Consider the following 25,022-nt stretch of genomic DNA (forward strand, 5'->3'; position numbering starts at 1 on the left):
TTCGGGTAAGATTCCTTTAGACTGGAAAGCCTATCCATTAGAAGGCAAATCTCCCAGCCTCAGACCTGTCAAATTATTGTCCTACCTAACTTCTCCCCTTGATGAGTAAACTATTGGAAAGACACATTAACAGAAAACTTATGGAGTTTCTAGAGTCCAACAGGAGCCTAGACTTCTCCCAATCCGGGTTTAGACCCATGCATAGCACTGAAACTGCTCTCATAACGGCCATGGACTATATCAGATGCTCTCAGGATGAAAACCGGTCTTCACTGTTACTGCTGCTCAACTTATCAGCAGCTTTCGACATGGTATCTCATCCCAGATTTCTTCAGAGACTGGAGGAGATAGATATTCGTGACACAGCTCTGAAATGGGTCATGTGTTTCCTATCTCATCTAACCCAGATCATCAATCTGGGTCCGTTCAGATCCCGCATCATAAAGCTTAACAAGGGAGTGCCTTAGGGCTCAGCCCTACACTATTTCACATCTATGTAGCCATCCTTGCAAAAACCATCAGAGCTTGGAGATTTACACCTCTTTTAAATGCGGATGATGCTCAATTTCTTATCTTCTTCGATAAAGACATCCGTACTATGAAAGCACGTTTTGCAGACAGGATGACAGCCATCTCAGGGTGGATGAACTTTCTCCAGCTAAATGCTAGCAAAACTGAGATCATGCTCTTCGGCGGAGCCTAACTGCTCTGGTCCCGGGAGTGGTGGCCAACAGATATGGGGCAGCACCTACCCCCAAATCTACAGTGAAAAATCTGGTTGTTCACCTAGACCAGACTTTTAATATGAAAGATCAGGTAGTGGTTACCACTGGCATCTGCTTTCATATGATGAGTCTGTTGCACAGAGTTTTTCCTCTGCTCCCACTTTCAGTGTATAAAACCTCAGTTCAGGCTCTGGGGATCAGCCACCTGGACTATTATGATGCCCTCCTAGCGGCCACAAATGAGTCTATACTTGATAAACTTCAAGTGGTCCAAAATACAGTCGCCCGCTTCATTCAAAATAGGCCGGCCAGACCAGCCTCTTCCCCCCTTCTGCACTCACTCCATTGGCTTCCCGTGCACCAGAGAATCACTTTCAAGATCTGCTGTATAGTTCATAAAGCACTAAACGGCAATGGACCCAGATACCTGGCTGAGAAATTAATTCCTTACCAGCATGGCAGACCTCTAAGATCGATGGGCAAATCATTTCTCATTTTACCCCGAATTAGGAAAACATGCTCTGGGGGCAGAGCTTTCTCTTACTTGTCCCCTCGCTACTGTAATAAACTACCCACTCACAGACGGAAGTGCACAGACCACTTTCATTTCAGAAAGCCGAGCCATTCTAATACTAATACTGCCTTGCTCGTTGGTTTACTGCGGCACTGAGATACCCCTCTCAGGGTGATTCATGTGCATTATAAGTTAAATTAACATAACAAGCAGTACACGTGCGGTGGTGGCAGCATATTTTGTAGTCATTAGTAGTAGTGAACAAGACCTTTTTACCCTGTGTCACTGGAGTGCGGCCGACAGGCTTGCCCACCATTTTATAAATTGAGCTGCTGTGTGCTTAACTCACCCCTGGCCTACATCAGGTAGATATGGAAGGGCGTATGTAATAAAAACGATCCGAGTGCATGTGGGCTTGCAAGAAGTGCACTACACAAGGGATGAAGTGTGGTACAGTGAATGCATGATAAATGTGTGTATGCTGGCAGTGTGTGTTTTGCGAACAACCCAGTCTGGTACAATACATAAAGGCTGCAGTACTGAACACTGTGTGCAAACTGAGTGCGTTTGCTGCAGGTAGTTATGGTTATGGTGGCAAAATGCATGAGGATAACAGTGCTAACAAGTATATATGCTGTGAATGCACACCAAGTGAAAGTGTGCCTGTACTGGTGGATTACATGGAGAACCTTGGACTCCATTTTGAGAAGCCCAGGACTGCCTGGTGGAAAGCATGAGGAGTGGAGGAATACCCCCAGACAGAATTATGTATTGCTGCATTTCTGTAAGCTCGAGGAACATGCACTGGGAGTGCCAGGCTCTCTCTGTGCAGTTCAAAGGGCTATTTGAGTCAATGATAGATCACAAGGAAGGTCCTGGACACATCTCAGGAAGAGAGGGATGGGTACAATAAGGGAATCATAATGTATAGAGCTGGAAGCCCAGGATTAACCTGTTAATGCACATATCACTGTGGCTGACGTTGAGGTGTGAACTCAGGAATCTCTTTCTGGGTTAAACAGCTTCGGAGTCCTGCCTGCTGTGACAGACATTCTTCAGGAGGAATGAGAAAAGGGAAAGATGTCTATTTCATAGAAGGCGACCCCCAGCATAAACTGTTGAAGACTCAGACACTAAATTACATTTTGTGTGTGGAAAAAGACTATAATTAGGAAAGTTTGAGACCCCAAATGTTGTCATGCAGAGCAGCCAGACAGGCTGTGTGAGGAGGGAAAGCTGTGCAAGACTTCTGCCTGTTACCAGGACTGGGGGCCTAGGCCTCCTAGTCTCCCTACAGGGTGAGGGAACATCACCTAGGGAAACCAAGACCACTTGTCCTGGCTCCTGGAGCACCAGCTTGTGCCTGCTCACCGAAACTAGGGTGCCCTGTGATGAAGAAGAGAGAGTTGGAAGGAGTAAGGCCCACGACGGAGCCCTATTTAAGGACTCCCTGCGTGTGGAATCCGCTTTTGCACCTATCCTAGCCTATGTGCTGGATTGATTCCGTGACGCCCGTATGCTAGGGGGGCTGTTGTGGACTGAGCCGAGGAGGAAGGATTGTATGTGGGGCACCAGGCCTGCATGACCTCGTGGTAAGATGCCCCAGGTGTCAGGGAGAGGGCTATCGTGAACAGCAACACCAGGTCAGTGCGACAGGAATTGTGAGTGCTGAGATATCGATTCCATATGCCAGGAGGGGTCACCGATGGAGACGCTGAGGCTAAGTGATTGGCTGTCGCCCAGGACCAAGAAACTGCTTCTGTGATCAAGGTGGGTCCTGTCTGCATGCTTCAAACGGCACCGAAGGAGTCCCGAGGATCTATGGACATCACTGCCCCATCAGAGAAAAGAGATCAAAATCCCCCCTGTGAAGAGAAGTGAAACTTACTATGTGCTCACCGGAGTGTCCAAAACTCCGATCACTAGACCCAGCAGCACGCAGTCTGACTTTGGCGATCCGGAGCTGGACTTTGCTGCACTGCTGAGGGGTTCCATTCTGCCGGAGAGGGTAAGCAATGAACTGGACCTTTTGCTCCATGTGGGACATACTACGATCGGTACTGTGATCCCATAGACTCTTGTGACTGAACATCTCAAAGGAGTCAGAGGAAAGAACTCTTGAGTATGGTCTAATAGTTTACAAACCCTGAATATCGCTGTCAGTGAATGGGGAACAGCATCAAACATGTTGCTCTAATGTTAGTAGGACAGGAAGTGGCCTGACAACTACCAGAGCCCCAATCTCCAGAGAGATTGTCTTATTGCTTTTGAATGTCATTTACCTTTGCATGTGTAGAAGTAGAAATAAAATATTTTTATTTTTTATATAAAACAAGTATTTTAACTGGACATTGATTTATTGTTTGCTCTGCTTGCACTTTGAGTTATGAGTCGTGTTCACTGATCTGTATCTGCGCTTTCCTCCTTGAGCCTTGACAGCTTTTCCATCACTATCTAACTCAGGTGAGAAGGGGTGCTTGGCCCAGTTGAGCAGTAGGCGTGGCCACGGGACAATGAGGGTACAAAAGCATCAGCCCCCTCGGGTGAGCCCAGTAACTAGTGCTAGCCCCATTGCCCACTGAAAGTGGTTCTAACAGTCCCTGATCATCAGTCTAAAACCTTGGAGGTTAGCAAGCAAAAAGAGACAATCAATCAATCAATAATTCTTTATTCGGTGGTTAAAAACCATCATAAAAGAGTATACATATATACAATTAAAATAGTATTAAATCATTATACAAGAACATTGACTGAATCTCTATACATAAAATAATTCATTATTTACAGTGAATCCACCTTGGTGGCATGATCAGGATAACGAGTAGGGGAACCTGCAGGATTCACGAATGGTACTGACCTCTGGTTACCCTTAATCTTAGTGCAAATTTCAAAAAACTTATAACAGAACACAGTGTTAGTGGGTCACTAGCCCTTTGTAGAAAAGTCAGTGCCTCTTTGGCTCGAGTAAACCTGGCCTTTTCTTAAATTTCCTTTAAACATCTTCGTCTTGGTATTGCGTATAGAGGACATAAGAGTACAAAATGAAGGGTGTCCTGCGGAGACCTATTGTCGCAGCCGCAGGCACCCTTCTGCTCAATTGAATGACTAAAACCAGCTGGGTCGGCTAGCAAGTGTGATAAAAAATTGAGCCTAAAACGTGACATTAAAAACCTTTCTTGAGCATTATACAAAACACAAAGATACGGTTCCATCCCCTCAGTGGTTTCAAACTTGCTGTGAGCACTCACTGATGGTTTAACCCCTTCCAGTGTGGATCTAACAGATGATCTGAGGTCCAGGAAAATTATCCTGTGAGATGATCACTGAAGGGTTTGAGTAAAACTCCTTGCAACCCATGTTTTCCAAGCTAGTTTTGACATAGTTAAGCCATGGGATGTTCAGGCTTTTGTCTCTGCCAAGGCAGTCTTTTAGGATCTGCCTACTCAGCGCGGCTTCCGGGTTTGTCCAAATTTTGAGCCAGGCCAGAATTGGTCTAAATTTAATCAAGTCCTCTAGGTAGGGTCTTCCTAATTCTCTGTGAGCTATGACAGCTGGTGTGCAGTTAGGGACTTTCAGTATTGAACGAAAAAGTTTATTTTCCTCCCTTTGCAGTGAATCAAGATTTATAAAACCCCACACTTCTGCGCCGTACATGGTTTTGGAACAACACATTGAACCATAAAGGTTCATTGTTTGTTCCGGACACCAACGGCCAACTCTCCTCCCGTAACCTGCTATAGCCCCAGTTGATGCCACCAATTTGCCACACCTTTCCTGTACCAGAGGGGCAAATTTCAGTGACTCATCAAAGAGCACACCTAGGTACAAGAACGATTGCACCCTTTCTAGTGTGTGATTTCCAATTCTATATGGGAAGCTAGTCCGTGGTTTGTGACCTGCTGTCATTACATAAGATTTTTTTAAATTGACAGACAGGTCTAGCGCGTCCATAAATTTGACAAACCTTTCAATTAAAATCTGCAAGCTTTTGGGGGTTCGCGCCAAGAGAACCGCATCGTCTGCGTACAGCAGCACTGGGATGTCACGTGTCTCCACCCTTGGACAATCTGTTTTTAAGTTGGTCAGGGACTGTTCTAAATTGTTAATGTATAACGTAAATAAAAAAGGGGCTAATATGCAACCCTGCCCCACACCGCTAGTACATCTAAAAGAGTCAGTCAACCCCCCTTCCATATTGTAGCGTACTCTAGCAGAGGTCTCTCTATGCAATTCCCTCAGAGTACAGATTATACCTGGGTCAATTCCCAGGTGATTCATCATCGCCCAAAGCTTGTTCCTATTAACATGGTCGAATGCAGTGGCCAAATCCATGAACCCCAGGTAAATGGCTTCATTGCTGGTTTTAATATACTTTTCAACCAGCATGTAGAGGTTCAAGCATTGGTCACTGGTAGACCTGCCGGTCCGAAAACCGTATTGAACGTCCGAGATGATATTATTATCCTCGGCCCATACGGTCAGGCGATTCAGGATTACTCTTCCTAGGATTTTAGCTGTGACGTCTATCAGAGAGATTGGGTGATAACATTGGGGGTTATCTCTGTTGCCCTTTTTAAAAATAGGAACTATAATAGCCAACGACCAGGACCGGGGCAGACCAACCATAATGGCTGCATTTATTACTCTGGTTAAAATGGGGGCCCATAACTCCACATTACTCAGAAACAGGTCCGGAGGGGTCCCATCCGGGCCTGGGGCTTTATTTTTAGTGAGTCCCTCAATACCCAAGACAATTTCTTCTAGGGAAAACTCCAGTGCCTGTCCCTGCGCAACCACCCGCATCTCCTCTGTCCTGTCTTCCTCCCCATGGTTGTACAGGCCCTCAAAGTGGGCTGTCCATTGTTCCGGAAGGATATTTGTGGCAACCACAGGGGCGTTTTTATCTTGAAAACAAGGGGTGTTTATTAGTCTCCAAAATTCTGTGATATCCCTTTTTTCGGAGGCCTCCCTCAAGGCCGCCCACGCTTCACCCTGCAGTGCTGCTTTCCTTCTTTTTTGCTCCTTCCTGTATTTTAATCTGCACATGTTGACTTTTATTGAGTCCCTAGGTTTACTGCTAAGGGCTTTTTTTAACTCCCTCAAGGCTCGTGTGCAGTCCCCGTAAAACCAGCTCGGAGAATTAGAGTTGGTTTTCTTTGGGGCCTTGGTCCACAATAGCCCTTCCACCAGGCGAGTTATTTGGCCAAATGCATTTATTAAACGAGCCCCTGCGACAGAGAGATCTAAACACTCATCAATGAGTGGTTTACCTTTTTCCATTAAGGACCGGTAAAATCTTTCCCCGTCTAATTTTGCCCACCTAAGTCTTCTACCTTGGTCCGTCACTCTTTCAGAGATGCCCCCAGCTGGGCTGTTCTTTTGTTTCGCCAGGTACAAAAACTCCATGACCAAGGGATTGTGGTCACTGAAGGGGCTCCACTCAATTCCTACGTCAGTGATCCGGTTCTTTAGACATCTAGAAGCAAAAATATAATCTATGTAGGAGGAGCACCCTCTCCCTTTAAAAGTGGGGGGGAGTGTGCCATCTGATCCCAGTGGGATCATATTCACCGTGTGTTCCAGATCATAAGATTGAAGGAGCTTTCCCAGTTCTATACCGCTCAATGAGTGGCTAAAATGGGGACCTTTTTCTACTGGGCATTGTGACCAGTTCACATTAATCGGAAACGACAGGGGGCATAAATGGCAGTTCAAATCACCCACTACTAGTGTCGATGGGGTCGGGGCACCGTTAACAGGCACAAGTTCTTGGCTCAATCTGGAATCAAGTTCCCTCAGAATGGGGGTATCATTTCCTGGAAGACCAGTGTTATACACGTTAAACAACACGAGCCTAAACCCTTTGTTCCTAAACTTCAGGGCCTGGATGTTCCATGCGAACCAGTCCACACTGGACCATTTCCCTTGTATTTTTAAGTCTACATACATGGACAATCCTCCCTTGGCTCTGCCTGAGGTGATTTTTTGTGCTGGGGTAAAAAAGCATTTATATCCGGCCATGTGAAAGTGGGTGTTGTCCGTTACCCAGGTTTCTTGCAGGCAAATTATGTGGAAGTGGGCCATATATTGCCGCCAATCCTCGTTATCGAATTTACCTGCAAGACCTGCTATGTTCTACAAAATAATTCTCAGTCCCTCTTTCGCAGTGTTTTCAGTCCCTGTCCCGGCCATGCCTTGAGAGATGTTAACCGACCCCTCTTGGTTCATAGGAAGTGGCCTATGTGGATCCCTGCCCTGCTGTATTGGATCTGGGGCTATAGCTCCTGTCCCTAAGGGTACTTGCGAGCATCCCTTAGCGATGGGGTTAGAGGGTTCCATGGTCTTTATTGGGGTCCTGCACCTTCCAACCCCTAATATTGATTGTCTATCCTCTTTGACCAAAGAATGTGTGGGTGGTGTTCCCCCCGTCAATACGTCCAAATCAAGATTCTTGTGTTCCATGTCGGCCTGCTTTACCGGGGTATATGGGGCGATAAGTCAATCAGTCTCCTCTAGAGACCTTAATGGGCTAAACCTATTTACCCAGCATGGGTGTCCTCCTTCCCAAATCCCTGCCATTCCTCGTGTGCAATTTGGTGCCCTATTTGAGATCGAGTTTAATCCCTCCCAGCTTCTCCATGTGTTAAACTGTCCCTCATTTGTTTCCTGCTGCCTAAGATAAAAATAGCTGAGTGACAGAGGCCTTATGCCACTCACCCTCCCAAGTGGCCCCTGTCTGAGGATATGCTCAACCACCCCCCTATCCCTAAAGTTAGCAATAATACAATTGCCTTCAATGTTTTTGGGTCTGATTCCTAACCAGTTCACTCTTCTAACCAGAAGGATTTCCCCATCTTGATTATCAGCTAATGGTCTATTTTGGGTCAGCCAATAGATAAGTTTATTTTTTAGCTCCTGGTGTGATTCTCTCTGTTCGTGTTTTGATTCCGGGACCCCAGCAAAAACTACCACCAACGGGCATGACTCCGGTGGTAAATTTACAGTGGGTAGTACCTTAATGGAGTTTGTTGTAGTAGCCCTCTCTCCATTGTGTATTGTTCTTACTTTGGGGTCAGCATAGAGTTGGGATTGCTTGTCCGATTGTTGCACGCCTAGACCATTAAGAGTGTGCAATCCTCTATCATTTGGGTTATTGGGCTTGTACACTTGTGTTTGAGGAGCCGGGGCTTTATGGGTCTGTACAGTTATTATTTGTGCGTCCCTTGTATTACTGATGTTCCTCTCCCTTTGGGGCACTAACTTAGTGTCTAGGGAGCTACTGGGATTGCTTAGTTCCCCTACTAATCTGCCTTTTATCTCCCTATTTTTTAGTTCACTTAGAATCCTATCCAGCCTGCTTGCCAACGGCTTCAACTGATTTACAATAAATGTTTCTAAGTGAGCTTGTAGATCTGACGTGATTTGAGTCAACCATATTGGTGGATCTGCTTGAGGGGTTGTCTGTATTGCTCGCCCTACCCCAGTGTTGTTTCTGCTCACAGGATGGGAGGATCTATCTGTGCTATTTTTGGTCTTTCGCTTATTTAGGCAGCCTTTCTTCTTCCTTTGCATAGTGGTGCTTATGGCTGGGCCTAAGTCCTCCCTATTCCTACTGGGGTTCAGTTGAGCACACGGGATATCCTGCTCGCTAGGCTCTGGCGGGCTGGGCGATGGAATTAACACGACCTCTTGGTCCTGATCTTGAGTAGCTCCAGGTAGGTCAAATACTGGGGTTAGGGACAGACGCCTCTCTGTGCGCTCGATTTCGCTAGACACAGCCCCTAACGCTCTTTTGAGCATACGATCAATAGCTGTAGGCTGCATAATAACGGGAAATGGTGAACTAGTATCCACTTTATTCGCCTGGGGAGCAAAGGGAGAGTTGAGCTTTGCTCTTATCGAGCGTGTGACAATTTTGCCTGTCATGCTCCCGGCAACAATTGGTCCTTGCCCTTGAAGGTATCGTGGGGGTACTTGTTCACCCCACGCCAGACCTCACCTTCACTACACCCGACGTGGAATTCAAACAGTTTTATCCCCTCCACCCCTCTCACGGCTTGCACACAATACAATGCAGGCAGAATATCGTGTCAAGTGGCAAAGTCTCGGATAACAGGGCTATAAGTTTGTGTTTACAGTCACTAAGTCACAACAGGCATAACTCACTGTTAATTTCCCAGATGTAGAAGTCAAGAGGGGTGTCCCAGCCCAGCCTCTGTTGGCCTCTGACGGCCACAGACGGCCCGCCCTCTGCCCAGGCTCAGCCCGGTGCCGCCGGTGCGCTTCCCGCGACGCGGAGGTAGCCTGGTCTTTTGAAGCGCCTCCGGGCGCGCTGTGGGCGGGAGTGGGCAGGTGTCGCAAAGCCTCACGGGAGCTGTAGTCTCCCCCGACTGCGGCCGATGCTGTAATTTGGTGGCAGGGGAGACTGACAGCGTTGCTACCCCGTCTTTAGTGTGCTGTACTGGACCCAGCAACCTCTCGTCGGGTCGACGCCCGTCCGCTGCACAGTTGGTGAGTAAAAGCGTAAAAGAGTAGAGCCAGTTTAAAAACACAGCGTGTACTTTCAGAAAGTACACGCTGTGTTTTTAAACTGGCTCTACTCTTTTGTTAGTAAAGCGCGGTGCGGGGACGATTGTGGCCTCTTGTTTAAGTATTGATTTTAATCGGAGCCCCTTCACGGGCATTTATTCCTGACGAGCTTTGGATGCCTAAAATGCACCAGATCCAATGCAGCAGATGCATTTGTTCCAGCATTGAGACCCCACAGATGGGTCACTCACACGGCTTTACGGTACCCCCATGTGAAGAGACAGCACATTGCCCTCATCAACCAGACCATAGTGCAGTTTTTGATGGTTCTCCAATAGGTCATATTGCAGTTTTTGATGGTTCTCCAATAGGTCATATTGCAGTTTTTGATGGTTCGCCAGTAGGACATTGTGCAGTTTTTGATGGTTCTCCAATAGGACAGTGTGCAGTTTTTGATGGTTCTCCAATAGGACATTGTGCAGTTTTGTGACTCACAGAAGGAGTTAGGGCCTTGCAGGGCAGAGCACTGACTGAGATATGTGGCTCAAGAGAATTATGACATTCATGAATCCACAAATGTCTGCAGAAGTGAAAATAGAACATAGGGAAGACTACATCAGTGACAGCCAATCGCAGGACATGAAATAACAATTGTGTTGGGCTATTGTTGTAACACTCAGTTCTAGCCTCCATCTCTCCTCGCTTGCTGCAATAAAGCTCAGCTGTTATGGCACCTGCCTTTCAGCAGCGATCACATTATCTCTGAGGAGAGCGGAGAATGCAGTGCCCCTGACAAACCTCAGCTTTCAGGCGTTCATGAGCAATTTGCATGAATCTGGTGTTTTTCAGACCCCAGTATCGAGAGCAAATTAGGTATATGCCATGCTCTCTGTAGATGCATTAAGTATGTTTCCCACTCACACGCGTACACTCGTGGTCAGGGCTAGGAGTGATGAACTGTGTCTATCCAGATTATGGTGCGTTTTTAGATAGCTGAATATACCATATTAATCAAAGGAAATAGACAGAATCCTCTGATCGTTGTTGTCATTGTCTCAGTTTGCAACAAAGAAAAAATAACACTGTTCTCACCGATGCAGGTTATCATGTCCAAGGAAGCCATAAACCCATCATAGCAGAGGCAACGGTATTCTCCAGGGATGTTCGTGCACTGACCGCCATCACAGATGTCTGGGTTGTCCTCGCTGCGGGGTGATTGTGTGACTTTTTAAACTTTTCTGTGCTTGGCATAGTGTGCCCCCCAACTTTTATTTTCCTGTTTCTGTCATTGCATCCAGATATATGATACAACAAGTAACATCATACCTACAAGAAGTCGGACTATTGGCTTTGTCAGTTGCATGAGATAAATAGGCAGCAACTATGGCTTTCATATAATATTGAAAACGCTTCCACTTAAAGCCCTGGTGACACCACGACAATGTTGCTGCCCCTGAGTTTAAAAAAGAAAAGGGAAGCAAGTGTTAGTGAAGAGAATACTCCTGACAAATGGATCTGTCATTAACACACTTGCAGCTGCCATCTGCTCAGACCTGCATCTTGGCAATATTAAAAATCTTGGCAAGGCCTAACCAGCCTTCCACCCTTCTTAGTTCGTTCAGGTGAGCATGGTTACATAGAGCAAGTGTTTAGAAATGACAAGATGGCGAAAAAGACTCCTTATAGAACCCCCCAATGTCGATATGCAGAGACGCTACTTTTGAAGCATTGCCATACCACACTCGCTGTCTTCTCTGATATATCTTTTGTCATTTTTTCTTCCATTCACCAGCTGCTCTCGCCGTCTCCTTCTCTTCTTTTTCTTCTTCCTCATATTAGTCCCGCTCCACGTTTACCCACTTTCCCCTTCTCCCCATCCCATTCTTGTCTCCTTTTCCCTCTCACTGCCTGTCCTTTGCTTTCTCTCTTACCGGTTTTCCATTCTCCTTTCTCCTTTCTCCCTCCCAGTTCTCCAAAGCCTCTGGCTGCCTTTCTCTTTCTGTCCCTCTCTTACCAATTTCTCCATTACCATTTCCCCATTTCTCACCTTTGCCCCCGGCTTTTTTTCTACTTTGTTCCTCTCTCCCCCTTTCTCCGCCACTAAATCCTATTTCTCACTATTCTCCTCTCCTTTTCCTTCAGGCTATGTGACAATTTTGAAAACACATACACTATCCCTGCATATTACATGGAAGCATATTTAGAATTTGGACCAGTGTGCCTCTGCAGTGTGGGTGACCTGGCCAAAAAGGACATGAAAAAGCTGAAATTGAATCATAAATCCAAAGCTGTTCTAATCAGGGGCCCCGGAAATAAGTTTGGCCCTGGCACTCAAAATCCTTAAGATGTCCCTGTGCATTTGGTAAAGTTTTCATGTTAATCGCAGCACCCATCATGAGCTGCAATTAACACGAAATCCTTAACAAATGCACACAATCCCCCCGCAGCCCAACTGTATTAAGAAAAGAAATACAGCAACATAGCTGCCAAGGTTTGAAATTGCAATGTGGGATGTTTTCATAATTTCACTGTCATTATTAGTGCCATTTGAACAGGGCTGGCTTTAGTGCTGGTGGCGCCTGGTGTGACAATGTTCGTTGGCGCCCCAATGGCCACCTCCGCCACGGATACTCTCATTACCAACCTTTAACAGTGACCCTCAAGTCTCCATAACCCCTCTCTCTTTCATATTTATTTTGTTTAATAGCGCCACTCATACCAGTGTAAGGTGTTAAGTACTTTACATCGAATACACATTGCACAGAGACACTGAATCATAGTGTGTAAATCAATGTATAGGAAATGTTACATCAGACAGAGGAATAAAATGTCTCTTAACAGAGCTGGGCTGCTAGGGTTTTAAGCAAACGTTTGTAGTGATATTTGGCTCTGCACACATGCGCGGTGTGGTTCGTGGCGCACATAGCCATGACTGCAGCGCACACAGACCCTACACTGCCGCACACAGAGGAAAATAATTAGAGGGAACATTGGTCATGACCCCGAGCATTGCTTCCACTGAAGATTACCAGCCTACACTCCACGAGTGTTCAGTGGGCTGGTATATTGTGATTCAGCTCGAGGTCCTTTCGTGATCCCTGGTCCGTCGACCTGTGGATCCCTATGAAGGTAATTTGAACTTTCAGTGGGCTTTCCTGGTTGCTCCAGATGAGCCATGACTCTCCATCAATTGGGGAGTCCCCAGGACCTTGCTGGTCCTGACCGAAGCATCTTTTCTCTGACCGCATGGGTTGCAGTTGCCAAGGCTTGCTGGTCTCCAATCCGGACACTGACCCCCCAGCACTCGACATCCTTCATGGGACAGCTCACCTGCCGGCTTTGGTTGTCGTCGACGTCTCCTGGTCGCCGTGGCTGCAGAGTCTCACCTGAAACACCCGACATCGGTGGGCATTCGTCTACCGAGCCCCTGGTCACCCTGAAGTGACCCAGACTCTGTCCCCTCTGCTTTCAGGTTCTTCGTAGCTCTTATCCAGGCTTGGGTCACACCGGACTTGGGTTACACCAGACTTCTCATCTTCCCGGCAGCAGCACTTCTCTGCATCATGCCATTGAAATCATCGAGTGTTTCCGACACCACTTGACCCCTAGGCACCCGACTCTCCTGGGATAGGTAACACCGGTACCTCGGTACTCTCAAGGGCGCGCTGGCCTTAAATAAATAATAAACATTTGTAAAGCGTGAACAATCACCCGTAAGGGTCTCTAGGCGCTGGGGGCCATCGGGAAGATTAAGCAAGCTATTGCCCAGAGTCACATGGTGCTGGGCTAATCTGCCACCGGTGCCGGGGATCAAACCGTGATCCCCAGATTCCGGAGTCAGTCACCCTGGCCGCGGCACCACACCTCTTCCTCTTAGAACCTTCTATGTTCTAAAGGATTTGTTTGAAGTCCTCTACTAAGTGTCCTTAATCTGTAACATTCCAACCGTGACTTTCCCATAGAGTTATACGGAGCTCGCGGTTGTGTTCTCATGCTGCACGCGTCCCCCGTAGGTCCCCTGTGTCACTACCTTGGGTGGTTCCCTGGGGTCCCAGCGAATCTACGTGCTCTAGGCACTGTGCTAGTCATGTCGTGGTTGTTATACCACTTTCTTAGAATATGGTTCGGTCTCCCCCTGGAGCCAGCTGTGTATTGTGCTATGTACTGTCGTTCTAGTGCCTATTGTGTACTTTGCTCTCTAATCTCATAAAGAGGTTAATATAGAGTGTTTAGTAATAAATACATATATTTTATATATATCTTGTGTGGTTCTCCTTTCATTTGGTCATTCAGGAGGTTATAATCTGGTAAACCAAGCTGCTTTACATTCCTTCGAGACTTAGTGTGAAGGCTGTTCTCCATAGCTACCACTAGGATAGCTTTCAATAAAGGTTGTCTTTAACCTAATCATAATAAGGGTCGTTTGGACTGGTGCAAGGTGCCCATTATAATTAGTGGACAGCATATACCAGACCAACTTCTTTTTTATTTTTTTTATTTTCTATTTTTCTATTTATGGAGGAGGAGGAGGAACAAGGATAAACACAATAAGTAGTCTGAAATCTTGGGCTCCTGTATGAGCAATGGTTGTGTCGGTGCGAAGGCTACCTGGAGCAGGCACACGCATGTTTGCCTTGTGAAGGAGGTAGAATTACAGGGAGCAATAGATAACTGACAAAGACTCTGAAAAGACTCATGCCTAGTATTAAGACAATTAATTTGAGTTTCATCCTCAGGTAGGAATAAGGAACTTCATAGCCACCCAATAGGCCCAGACCTGTCGCCCACAATTTATATTCTAGTCCCTTTGGAAGGCCTAACTTCTTTAGTTTTCAATATTTGTATTGAATTTTTCATGAAAAGTCAAACAATACAACAGTAAAGGCAGACATTACCACCTTATAAATAACCTAACTCCAATCATACTCTTTCTACGCCCTTCTCAATCGCCTCCTTCAAAGTCCTTCCCCAGCCCGCTCTCCTCCCTCCTAGTCTCTCCACTCCAGTCATCTCTTCCCAAGCCTGCAAACCTTTCTTCACTTCTTCTCATCACCTTACTTCTTTATAAATAGTTTTCAAAGTAATGGTGGGCGTCTCGAGCCTTGTTTGAATCATTCGCAGATTCCCACACCCCCCACCCGAATGTAATTGGGTTCTCTTTTTCTGTTATTTCTTACAAAAGCAGGAAGCGATGAGAATAAGAAATAGCTTTTAATATATCTGTTTATGGATGAAACTGTGAATTCTAAATATGGATCAGATCCAATCTAGAGAGTCTGCTATCTATTAATCCTCATAATTTGGTACCATATTACCTGACTAATTATTATTCAGCTAAATCGTAAACTATATTATCATGGTACTCTAGATAGTAACTCTGGTCTATAAGTACAGTCTTTATTCTCTACAAAATAAGTAGGGCAACAGAATTGTTCTAGTAGGCTTGCAGAGAGACAAACTGGGTGGCCAGGATTGCATGGAATGGGTACACCCACATCTCTCACACACCACACTGTGTGCTCCACCAATTCGGTTCAGATAGTTGAAAGACTCCGTTGGTCACTCTACTGATTTTATCCTCTTATCTTGTCTCTATTTGGAAAGGGAACTATCATTTCCTCCTAGGGAGCACAGAGATCAATGGGCTGCATAATAGCAATCTAACAATTTATAGTCGATTTTGCCGGGTTGAGCCGGAGCCCCGAGATGCTCTCAAAGGTTTGGAGGGCCCGGTGACATCTAGGGCCAGAGTTTACTGGGCCAGCCAGGAAAAGCAGGACATCGTCCGCATATAAGGCGATTTTGTTGATGTGATGGCTCCCCCAAGCCCAGCCTTGGATCAAGTCATCTGACCGAATAAGGCATTCCAAGGGCTCCATTGCCAGTGCAAATAAGAGAGGTGAGAGGGGGCAACCCTGTCTCCTGCCTATTTGAATGGGGAATGCCTCTGACAGGGCTCCATTGGTGAGCACTCTGGCTTGGGGTTAGAGTAGATGACCTAGACGAAGCGTCTGAAGTGCTGACCCAGCCCTATCGTCTTTAAAACCTCCTCCAGGTATAGCCAGTCGACCGTGTCGAAGGCCTTTTCAAAATCAACAAGGAGGAGTGTCAGGTAGGGTGTGAGAAGTCGACGGAGCGCGTGAGCCAGGTGGAGGCGCTTTAGGCAGTGCCTAGTGCTGCGTGCTGGCATAAAGCCGCATTGATCCGGGTGAACTAGTTTGCTCAGCAGTGGACGCAAGCGTTGGGCTGGCTATCTCAGATGCATCACTGATCTCAGTGCCCCTTGCTCGCTTGGCATGAATTAGATGGCTACTGATGGACTTTAGAAGACATGGGCAAAGGGCCGAGTTGAGGGGAATCTCATTGTTTTTTCTCAAAATACCAAAGCCTCACCTGCCACTGCAGCTGGTTGGCACATCAGGAAAGTTACAGGGAAGAGCTCAACCTCTCTATCCCCATATAGAGAAGCCTAAGTGGAGGACTTCTCCTGCCTCACCAGCCCTCCACACACCACGACAGAGCCCTATATGTTGACATGGGTTTGACAGGTGGGTTGGGACACATGCAGGTTATGTACCACCCATGTCATATAAAAGGTATACTCCCGGTAAGGCGCAACTCTGGTAACATGATGTTCATGGCTGATCCATTGTAAAAGAAAGGAAGAACTTGTCATGTGATGCCGGCTCCACTAGCATGTGGTTGCAGCACACAATGCAAACAATGGCTTCAAAATTTGAAGCTTGACTGCTGTTCTCTAGGTCGATGACAGCTTTACCCATGACAATTGAAGGCTGCATCACATTCATATGATGGATGCTCCCCTGGGATCTGACAGATAAACTCATGGCATCTGATTTCTGCATCTCTATTGCATCATTGATGCTTGTGGCTGCATTTCTGGCACAATCATGGATTCACCTCTTGCAAAGGATACATTCAACCATGGCGTATCTTAGACGACCTGTTTGGATGTAATAAGAGCACCAATGGCATGTGGTGGCTGTGCCAATGGAATATAATGGACCCACCATTGTCATAGCTTAGCTTCACCCCTTGATGTATCATGGAGGTAGTTAACACTTACCCACAATAAGCATTCCAGAATGTGGCTCTGTTTGATTATATCTTCTTGGCAGTGCTTAATTTGAGCCCGTGGCTTGCACTTAAATGCCTACACCAGCTCTAGTGACAGTCCACCACATGGTGGCAATGTCTTTAATTTTGAGATGAGCACAACAACCATGTTTATTAAGACAATATACATTTAAAATGAATATTACCAGCCTCTTACGCAGTAAGTATAACTTTGTGTGGCCTGAAATAGTCTGAATTGTCACACTTGTAAGAGTCAGATATTTGGCTGTTATGTTGGTAATGTCATTGGCAGCACTAGCAGGTGCAATGTGTGGCACAAGATGCAGTGGCCTCCTGAGAAGGGCCTGACACGTATGGCCAGATGTACGACTCTTACAATTCGCAGGACGCAAATTGCATCGTTTTGCCACTCGCAAAATGTAATTTACAACAGTGTCTCAGACAGGAGCGGAGCAGGAGAGGTCCCGGCCCTCCAAATTAGTAGTTACTGAAACTCGAGGAGCTCCTTGAGACCCCCGGGGGAGTCCGGACCGGAAAAGTGTGCAGAAAAGTGCGCAAACTGCTCTGCCGCTAGAAAACTGCTCTGGAACTGCTCCGGATCAGCATTGGAAGAAGCCTTGCTCCTGGCGCCCTGGTTCCCTGTGATGAGTGTGGAGAGCGACCGTCGACAGAAGGTGGCTGCTGGGAGTGATTTGAGGTCATCTTACAGGCAGCCAGTGGCCAACAAGCCCCCACTCTCCTAAGCATTGGAAGCCGCCTCTCTTGTCACTTGCATAGCAGCATATTGCGGCTGCCTCAATAATATGCTGCTCTAGGTCGCAAGGTCGCAACACGACCGTTATGCCAAAATAACGAATAAGGAAAAAATGCAGTCACCCAGGCTAGGCAAGTTGTGGAGAGGGGGAAGGGGCTATCCAATCACAAGGCACAGCCCCAGCCCTTCGCCGCGGATCCCAGGAACCACCGCCGGCCGCAGGGAAATACCGTATAACAAGGCAAACTAAACAAACAGCCGACAGTTGAGGGTACACCGAGTGCGGGGGGCGCAGAGCCCGTACCGCAAAGAGCGATTCCGGGTCCCTCGCAGAAGCGGTCCAGCTTGGTCTGGGTGCAGCTTGCGGGCGGGCCCAATGAGTTTTCCACTCGGGGGGTCCCCACTGCCCTGTGCTCAACTTCATCTGCTCACCCCTGGCCCTACCAGCACAACTAAGCCCCGAGCAAGCAACAAGTTAAAACAGTCTTCCAAACGCTTAGTTAATCCCACAAGAAGCCCACAGCTCGTAGGTGCATCATGAGGTCGGGGATAGAAAGGCAACCAACCACTGCAGCACCGGCCAGAAGGAAAGGAAATAGAAAGGGAAATGAGCCAAGTAAACCAAACAAACTGAACAAAGAACACAAAAACAAGCAGACAGGAGCCCGCGACATATTGGATGACCAAGCATTGGTAGAGATAGATTCTGCCACCCGAAGCAGAGTGTCAATCAAGGGCTATCAACCAAAGATCTACACAACATTTTCATTTATGAAGGATGCTGGTTCAGTTTTGAGCTGTTCCATCAGAGACCTTAGGGGTCTTCCCTCTTCCTTTGATCCCGAGGTGATAACACAAACAGATGCAGCAGTTGCGACTGCCCCATCAGTATGCAAAGGAGGCTCTGACAGTGAGATAAAAGGTAAAGAGGAGAAGTGAGCCACAAGGAGCAGCTGTGTAGGGGCAGGACAAGGGTGCAGAACAGGACAAGGGTGTGGAACAGGAGGTGGTGACCAGGCAGAGGGCACAACAAATACACTTACGCAAGCAGGAAACAAGCTCTCTAGTTTGCCTGTGGATAACCCTGATCCCAAAGGAGTAACCCTTTGCATCAAGTGGGATCTCCTGCCTGAACCAAAGGACAGAATCCTGCCCAACCCGACATGACCTATCCCGACACCAAAATTAGACCTGCCTCTGGCAATCAAGCTCCCTACACTCCATCCAGTGTCAACAACAGCACCTGCAACCATTACAGGAGCAGAACCAAACAGTCACCTGACAATTACCCATGAAACAACCAACTCGACCAGTTCGCAGACCACATCTGACCCGCATACCCAAATACAGTCTGACTTTAAGGAAAAATATGACCCAGACTGGAAGGCAGAGGGTTCTGTAACTATTAAAAGTGGCCGGGTCGCAAGTACTACAGAACCCCAGGCAGAAAATCAGCATGACTATACAGATTGCGGCCCAGTAGGAAAGAAAAAGAACCGGTGGAAACTGCAAAAATAGAGGGGACAGAGATCGATATAACAGAAATGGCTAAACCGGAAAATACATAATATCTCACAACAGAAGAGTGGGAAAAGTTAGTAGCATCATACTCCCTGGTTATTTTCTCAGGAGGACAGCAGTAAGCCTGAGCAAAACAGGGTGGCAGAGAAGTCTCCAGTGGAAGCAGAAAATCTTTAGTCCTCCCTACTAAATACATGCAGTATCATTCAGATAAAATGGATGTCCAACTATCTCTCCTAAACTTTCTGGCAATACATGTGTCGAACATTGATAACAAGCTATCAGACATGAGCAGCATGATCAAGGGGGTCCAAGAGGAAATGAAAATAACTCAGCCGAGTTGTACCTGCCAGTCCATTGTGGACAAACTCACAACTGTTCCATCACTATTGGAGGACCTTTTGCTCAACCTGAAAAAGGTAACAAGTAATGCAAGCAATGAACACCATCTCGGCCAAGGTGAAGATTTCATTGTCCTAATCCCCAGCATCACAGGGGGAAAAAAGCAGCATAGCCAAGATCGAGAAATCACCAATACACTTTGCAATGGCAAAGGGACAACAGAACAACAATCAACAGGGATTAGCAACAAGCAATTTGATTCTATAAGTGAAATGATCTATGCAGCAACAGATGAACAGCATATCACTGAAGGAAAAGATAGGTCAGGTTTAACCACAAGCAGCGCGGGGGCAAGGAAGCAGCAGATTCAGAATCAAAAAACCTCTAACAAGGACTCTGATGGCAAAGGATCACTGGACCAAAATCCACCAGGGATCAGAAGGAATCTATCCGACCACACCAACGGAAAGACCTATGCAGCAGCTGTAGGAGGAGGCGGGGAGCTGTCTAGGGGAAAACGGCATGACGGAAGCAGGGATTTGCAGCTTGGCAAGCGACTTAGCAGATATCAGCTGCCACAGACTGAAGGGGTGGGCTGTAGGCAAGGGAAGTCTGGAAGAAACACGGCAAGAAAATAACTATTGCCGGAAGCAGAGGCAGAAAGGTAGAAAAAAGATCACCTATATAAGGCAATACTTCAAAGTAGGCACAGCGACTTCAAAAGGAGGAGAAGAAGTACACAAGGCAACTCGGGTACCACCATCCTCACTGACCAAGGAGACTGCCTCTAATCAGAAGGGCAAAAATAGCGAAGAAGGCACGAGGCTCAGAGGAAATATTGGGAGTAACTCCAAGGCAAACAAACCTACCAGCACAATAAAGGGGACTGAAACCAGCCCTATCCGCAGTACTAGCAGCTGTCCATGGGTACCACAGGCAGAAGCATCGCCTACTAGAACTGAGAGCATTTCTTCAACCCAGGAACAACTGACCGCTGCTGAAAACAAGTCAAGGAGCAGCGACCGGGAGTATCCCAATAATCGCATCATTCTGCTCATCCCAGAGTACGAATCAAAAGGGTGGGGAGACATAAGTACAAGTGATTTAGAATATGCTGAGTTTAAAGACTTTAAACATCTGTCTGATCAGGAGGTCACCAAGATAACCTGGGCTACGCAAGATAGAGCTCGGAGAATCTTGAAGGAGAAAAGTCAATTTTACGCCTGGGCGATCCGACTAAAACTCCATCAAAAAACTGGATATCCAGAGCCTCTGTCTAAAATACAACAAGAGCAGGAAGGATGCAGTCTGCCAAACATGCGAACAACAGGAAAGACCCCATCGGTTCTCAAAGGGGCTCGTAGTACCTCCCTTCTGCAGACTGAATCCAAAGCATGGAATTCCAGGCAAACATATGAAAACACAAGTCAAAATGACTGGACTTGGAGAGCAAGTAGAATTAATAAATGCAAAAAGAAAACGTGACAAGGCCTACAACAAAATGCTACATTAAAGCACCATCTAAAACTGTGTTCCTAGAATAGAATGGCTTAGGCAACAAAATCAACGACATACAACTAATATTGTAATTTTAAAAAATGTGATCTGATAGCTCTTCAAGAGACCTGGCTAGACCAACCGCATCAATTACAGGGCTTCAAAGCATACCACCTGCCAGTGGTCAGAAAAGCCAAATTTGGGCATTTAAAAGGCGGACAAATGATCTACACTTCAATAAGGAGCATAAACGCAATAAAGGAATTGGGCATCAAACAGTCAATAAACAACGGTATAAATGCCATTAAACTGGACCTAGGAGGCAATAAAACTAATCACAAATTAATACTATTAAACATATACATTCATCCTCGGGAGAAAAAAGCAGGGATGAAACTCACTACCACCAGGCTAATATCACAGGAGGCAAAACCGAATATCATCATAAAAGGGGATTTAGACATGCACCTCTTGGGGCGCCTGGACAGGGATCCCACATTGGAAGAGCAGCTTTCGGCATGGGGTATCCCGCATCAAAAAGAAAGTAAATGGGGTAAACAATCTACGCAAGCAAGGGAGTTTTTAAAGGATCTAGAACACCTGAATCTGGTGGCACTAAATGGTTTTTTTTCAAAGGACTGTCCACCGGCACCAACTTTTCATAACGTATCAGTTAGTACAACATTAGACTATATATTCTCATCATTGCCGCTAGTCAGTAAAATCACAGATTTACAAATAGGAACAATGGATGCTAGCGACCAATTACCTCAAGAGACCACGCTAAATATACAACGTGTAATGCCAACCCTGCCAGTAGGGAACCCGAGTGTGACTTCCTCAGTCAAAACAGAAAAGAATAAAATGCAATACCCGTAACCTGGAAGGCTTCGAGGCAGAAGCAAAAAAGCTTTGGGAGGAAGGAAAAATGATGAACATTGGTATATTAAGCCACAGGGAAACCTTCATTAACAGCCTTGGGGGAGCCCACGTAAAAAGAGAAGACACCCGCGTAACCACTGAAGGACAATCACAAAGAAGGCCAACCCCTGAATCTTACAGTGCGGAAGGTAACGATTTGACAACCGAGCAAAAATCCAGCCTAAGGTTCTACGTCCTGGCCCTGACTTTATTCAACCTCTTTATGTCAGATCTCTCCCCCGTGATAGACAACTGAAATTCCCATGCTCCTAAAGTGGGTGGTTTTAACCTCTCAAACTTACTTTACCTGGAGCTATGCAGCGTCCGATAACCTTAAAACTTTAAAATAACTCTTTCTTTTTAACAGACCGCTTGTAAAACCTGAGATTTATGGGTCGGTACAAGTTGCCATTCACATAAGGGCTCGAACTTTAAACAAATCAGCTACCACTGTTTTATCAAAGCGTATTTTATCAGTTGGTCTTATCACATCGTATAATTTGATATATTGTGCTATGGTTGCAATGGTTTTTAGTAATCACGCAATAAAGGTTGATTGATTGATTCCTAATGGGGTCAAAAATTGCCTGCCTCATTAATTTTCATGAGGCAGATGCAACTTGCGACTCCATTGGGAATGGCTAGCATTCCCAGGGATGGTGGCCTGCTGGGGCCAGCAGACCACCATGTCTGTGACTGCTTTTTAAATAAAGCAGTTTTTTAAAATTCAGCCCATTTTCTTTAAAGGAAAACAGGATGCATTTAAAAAAGAAAAATTCAAAGTTTCTGTTTTGTTATTTAAGAGGAGGCAGTGGTCCGCCAGACCTCTGCCTGATCTTACATTTTTTTTAAATTCCTTCACAGAGGGGAAGGGGTCCCCTGAAGACCCCTCCCTGTTTTGGAGTGGCTTCCAGCCTACTTGAAGTAGGTGTTAAACTGCAATTTGTTTGTGACTGGAATTGCTGTCGAAAAAGAATTGTACATTAAAGTGCAACTCGCTATTAGGCAAGGACAACCTTGGCACATCCCTTCTTAATAGCAAGTCCCAACCCCTATTTTGCGAGTCAGTAATAGGTTACCAACTCGCAAAATAGGGTTTTTACATGGGGCAGACCTATTTTGTGGTCACACATGGGCCAATTTCCCGTTTGCAACCGCAAAAAATGGTTGTATATCTGGCCATTAATTTTTTTTTTTTTACAAATTAAGCACTACTTCTTGGGTTTTGATAACTATTGTGACGTTGTTCACTTGATTGCCAAGTTAAGTGCTTCCGAAAGGTTCTATAGTTCTCATAGAGTTCTACATTTTTTAAGACTGTTTTATGCGCTTTGATGATAAAACGTCTGGTGTGAGGTTAACACTGACTGTCATTTTGTTATGCGGTTAAAGATGTCACATCCTAAGGTGACAACGAGGGTCAAAGGATGCATGTTGTCATCTTGGCGGTCCCTGCAATTGTGGATAAATTAAGCCAAGGGCGAGTTTCAAAGAGTTACCCCATTAAAAGATCAGTGATATCTTATGGGCACATCTGTATATGTGGCCAATTATAACTCACCATCAGGCGCATGGAATACTCCACCAGCCCTAGAGAAGAAAAAGAAGCAACATTTCAGTTAGTGAAAACCCCGCATTGATTAAAAAAAAGAGATCAATTCTAAATCAACTGAGCAAAGGAACGTGTTCCCAACACAAAGACAAACAACATAATCTGCAAGAAGCACCAACAGTTTTTAGGCATTCATAAATACTGACCAAGACGGGGTGGTCACTAGTATTTAAGAATCATCTATCTGCTAAGGTAATAATAACTAGAGGTTATTGTAACTGATCTTTGAGATGCCTCTCATGGACAACTGGCAGAAAGGAGAAAGGGCATTACCGATGAAGTGGGGAAGTATTGTGGATAAAGCTAGAAAATCAGTGACCAACAGAGCATACATGGGCACAATAATTCAACCAGTTATATCCCGAAGATTTTATAAAACAGAAAGGTGGACAAGAATCTGATTACTGCCAACCTGGTATGGTAGCAAGAACCTATGACATGTGTTCTGATACAGAAACAAACAATAGCAAGCCTTGGAAATGCCAATAGGTTGGACCTTTTTTTACTGATAACAGACACAATAGCACACACATACCCAAATCACTCTTTCTCTTACATACACAAACACACATGAAGATTGTGTTGGTGGTAGCAGTGTTCATGGTGAGATCATGGTGGTAGCAATGCTGTTGGTAGTAGCAGTGGTGGTGATGGTAGAGCAGTGGTCATAAAAGTAGTGGTGATCATGGTAATAGTACTGTTTGTGTTGGTGTCAGGAGTGGAGATGTTGGTGGGGATGTGAAGGATGTAGTGATGATTTCAATTCAATTCAAATAGACTTTATTCGGATTTCAACAAACCATCCATAAAAGCACAAACACAGAAATTTTAAAATACACATTAAATATAACAATTTTGGGCCGTTGCTTATTACATATAAGAATATAATTTATAAAAACAGCAATGGAAACACAAATAACCTACTGACTGGGCTGTGCAAAAAAGGCCATCGTACAACAGTATATAAGGTTAAACATAGAAAATTAGCTCATAAATTTATGATGGCAAAACTAGTAATATATATTAAATTACAGCAAGACATGCTTTAAAGTGCAAAGTAAATGTCTAAGCAAAACTAATCAATTTTCAACGACCTGCGTGAGCATACTATGGCTTTAAGAAAGCTACTAACTCTAAAAATTAATTCATCTGATCCTAGCATTAAAAAGTGTCTATAGGCAAGGTTGTGGTTAGACAAGTCATATTTCTTACAATATGGTATTAGATAGTGTCTTGTAAATTTCATATAAAAACCACAGCCAAAAATAAAATGGGGCATACTCTGTGTTCCACCGCGGTCACAAGGACAATGTAGTTTTTCCGGGTTTTTAATATAACCCAGTGGAAAGCAGATTAGGTTTATAATGCTCCTATCCCTGAATCTAAATAATAGAAATCTGGTCCATCTACCCAGTTTTTTACATAAATAGGGCTGGGGGGACGTCAGGGGTTCAATGTGTGATTCCTGAATTGATCAGTGATAGTGATGATATTAGTTGTAGAAGTTGC

General features: G+C 45.5%; 1 protein-coding gene across 8 annotated transcripts in view; it reads right to left on the minus strand.

Moving 5' to 3' along the window:
- The window catches only part of LOC146861800 (uncharacterized), a 1,595,865-nt gene that overhangs the window by 64,431 nt on the left and 1,506,412 nt on the right, over window positions 1–25,022 (minus strand). For all 8 annotated transcript variants that reach the window (XR_014978338.1, XR_014978334.1, XR_014978336.1 and 5 more), the window contains one exon: window positions 23,463–23,491. Coding sequence is in view for 1 of the 8 variants with exons in the window: in XM_085643197.1 (XP_085499323.1) it covers window positions 23,463–23,491 (29 nt within the window). In the remaining 7 variants the exon portion in view is untranslated. The remainder of the gene's footprint in view (window positions 1–23,462; window positions 23,492–25,022) is intronic.

Source organism: Triturus cristatus, chromosome 2_2 (assembly GCF_964204655.1).
Source record: "Triturus cristatus chromosome 2_2, aTriCri1.1, whole genome shotgun sequence".
Lineage (NCBI taxonomy): Eukaryota > Metazoa > Chordata > Amphibia > Caudata > Salamandridae > Triturus > Triturus cristatus.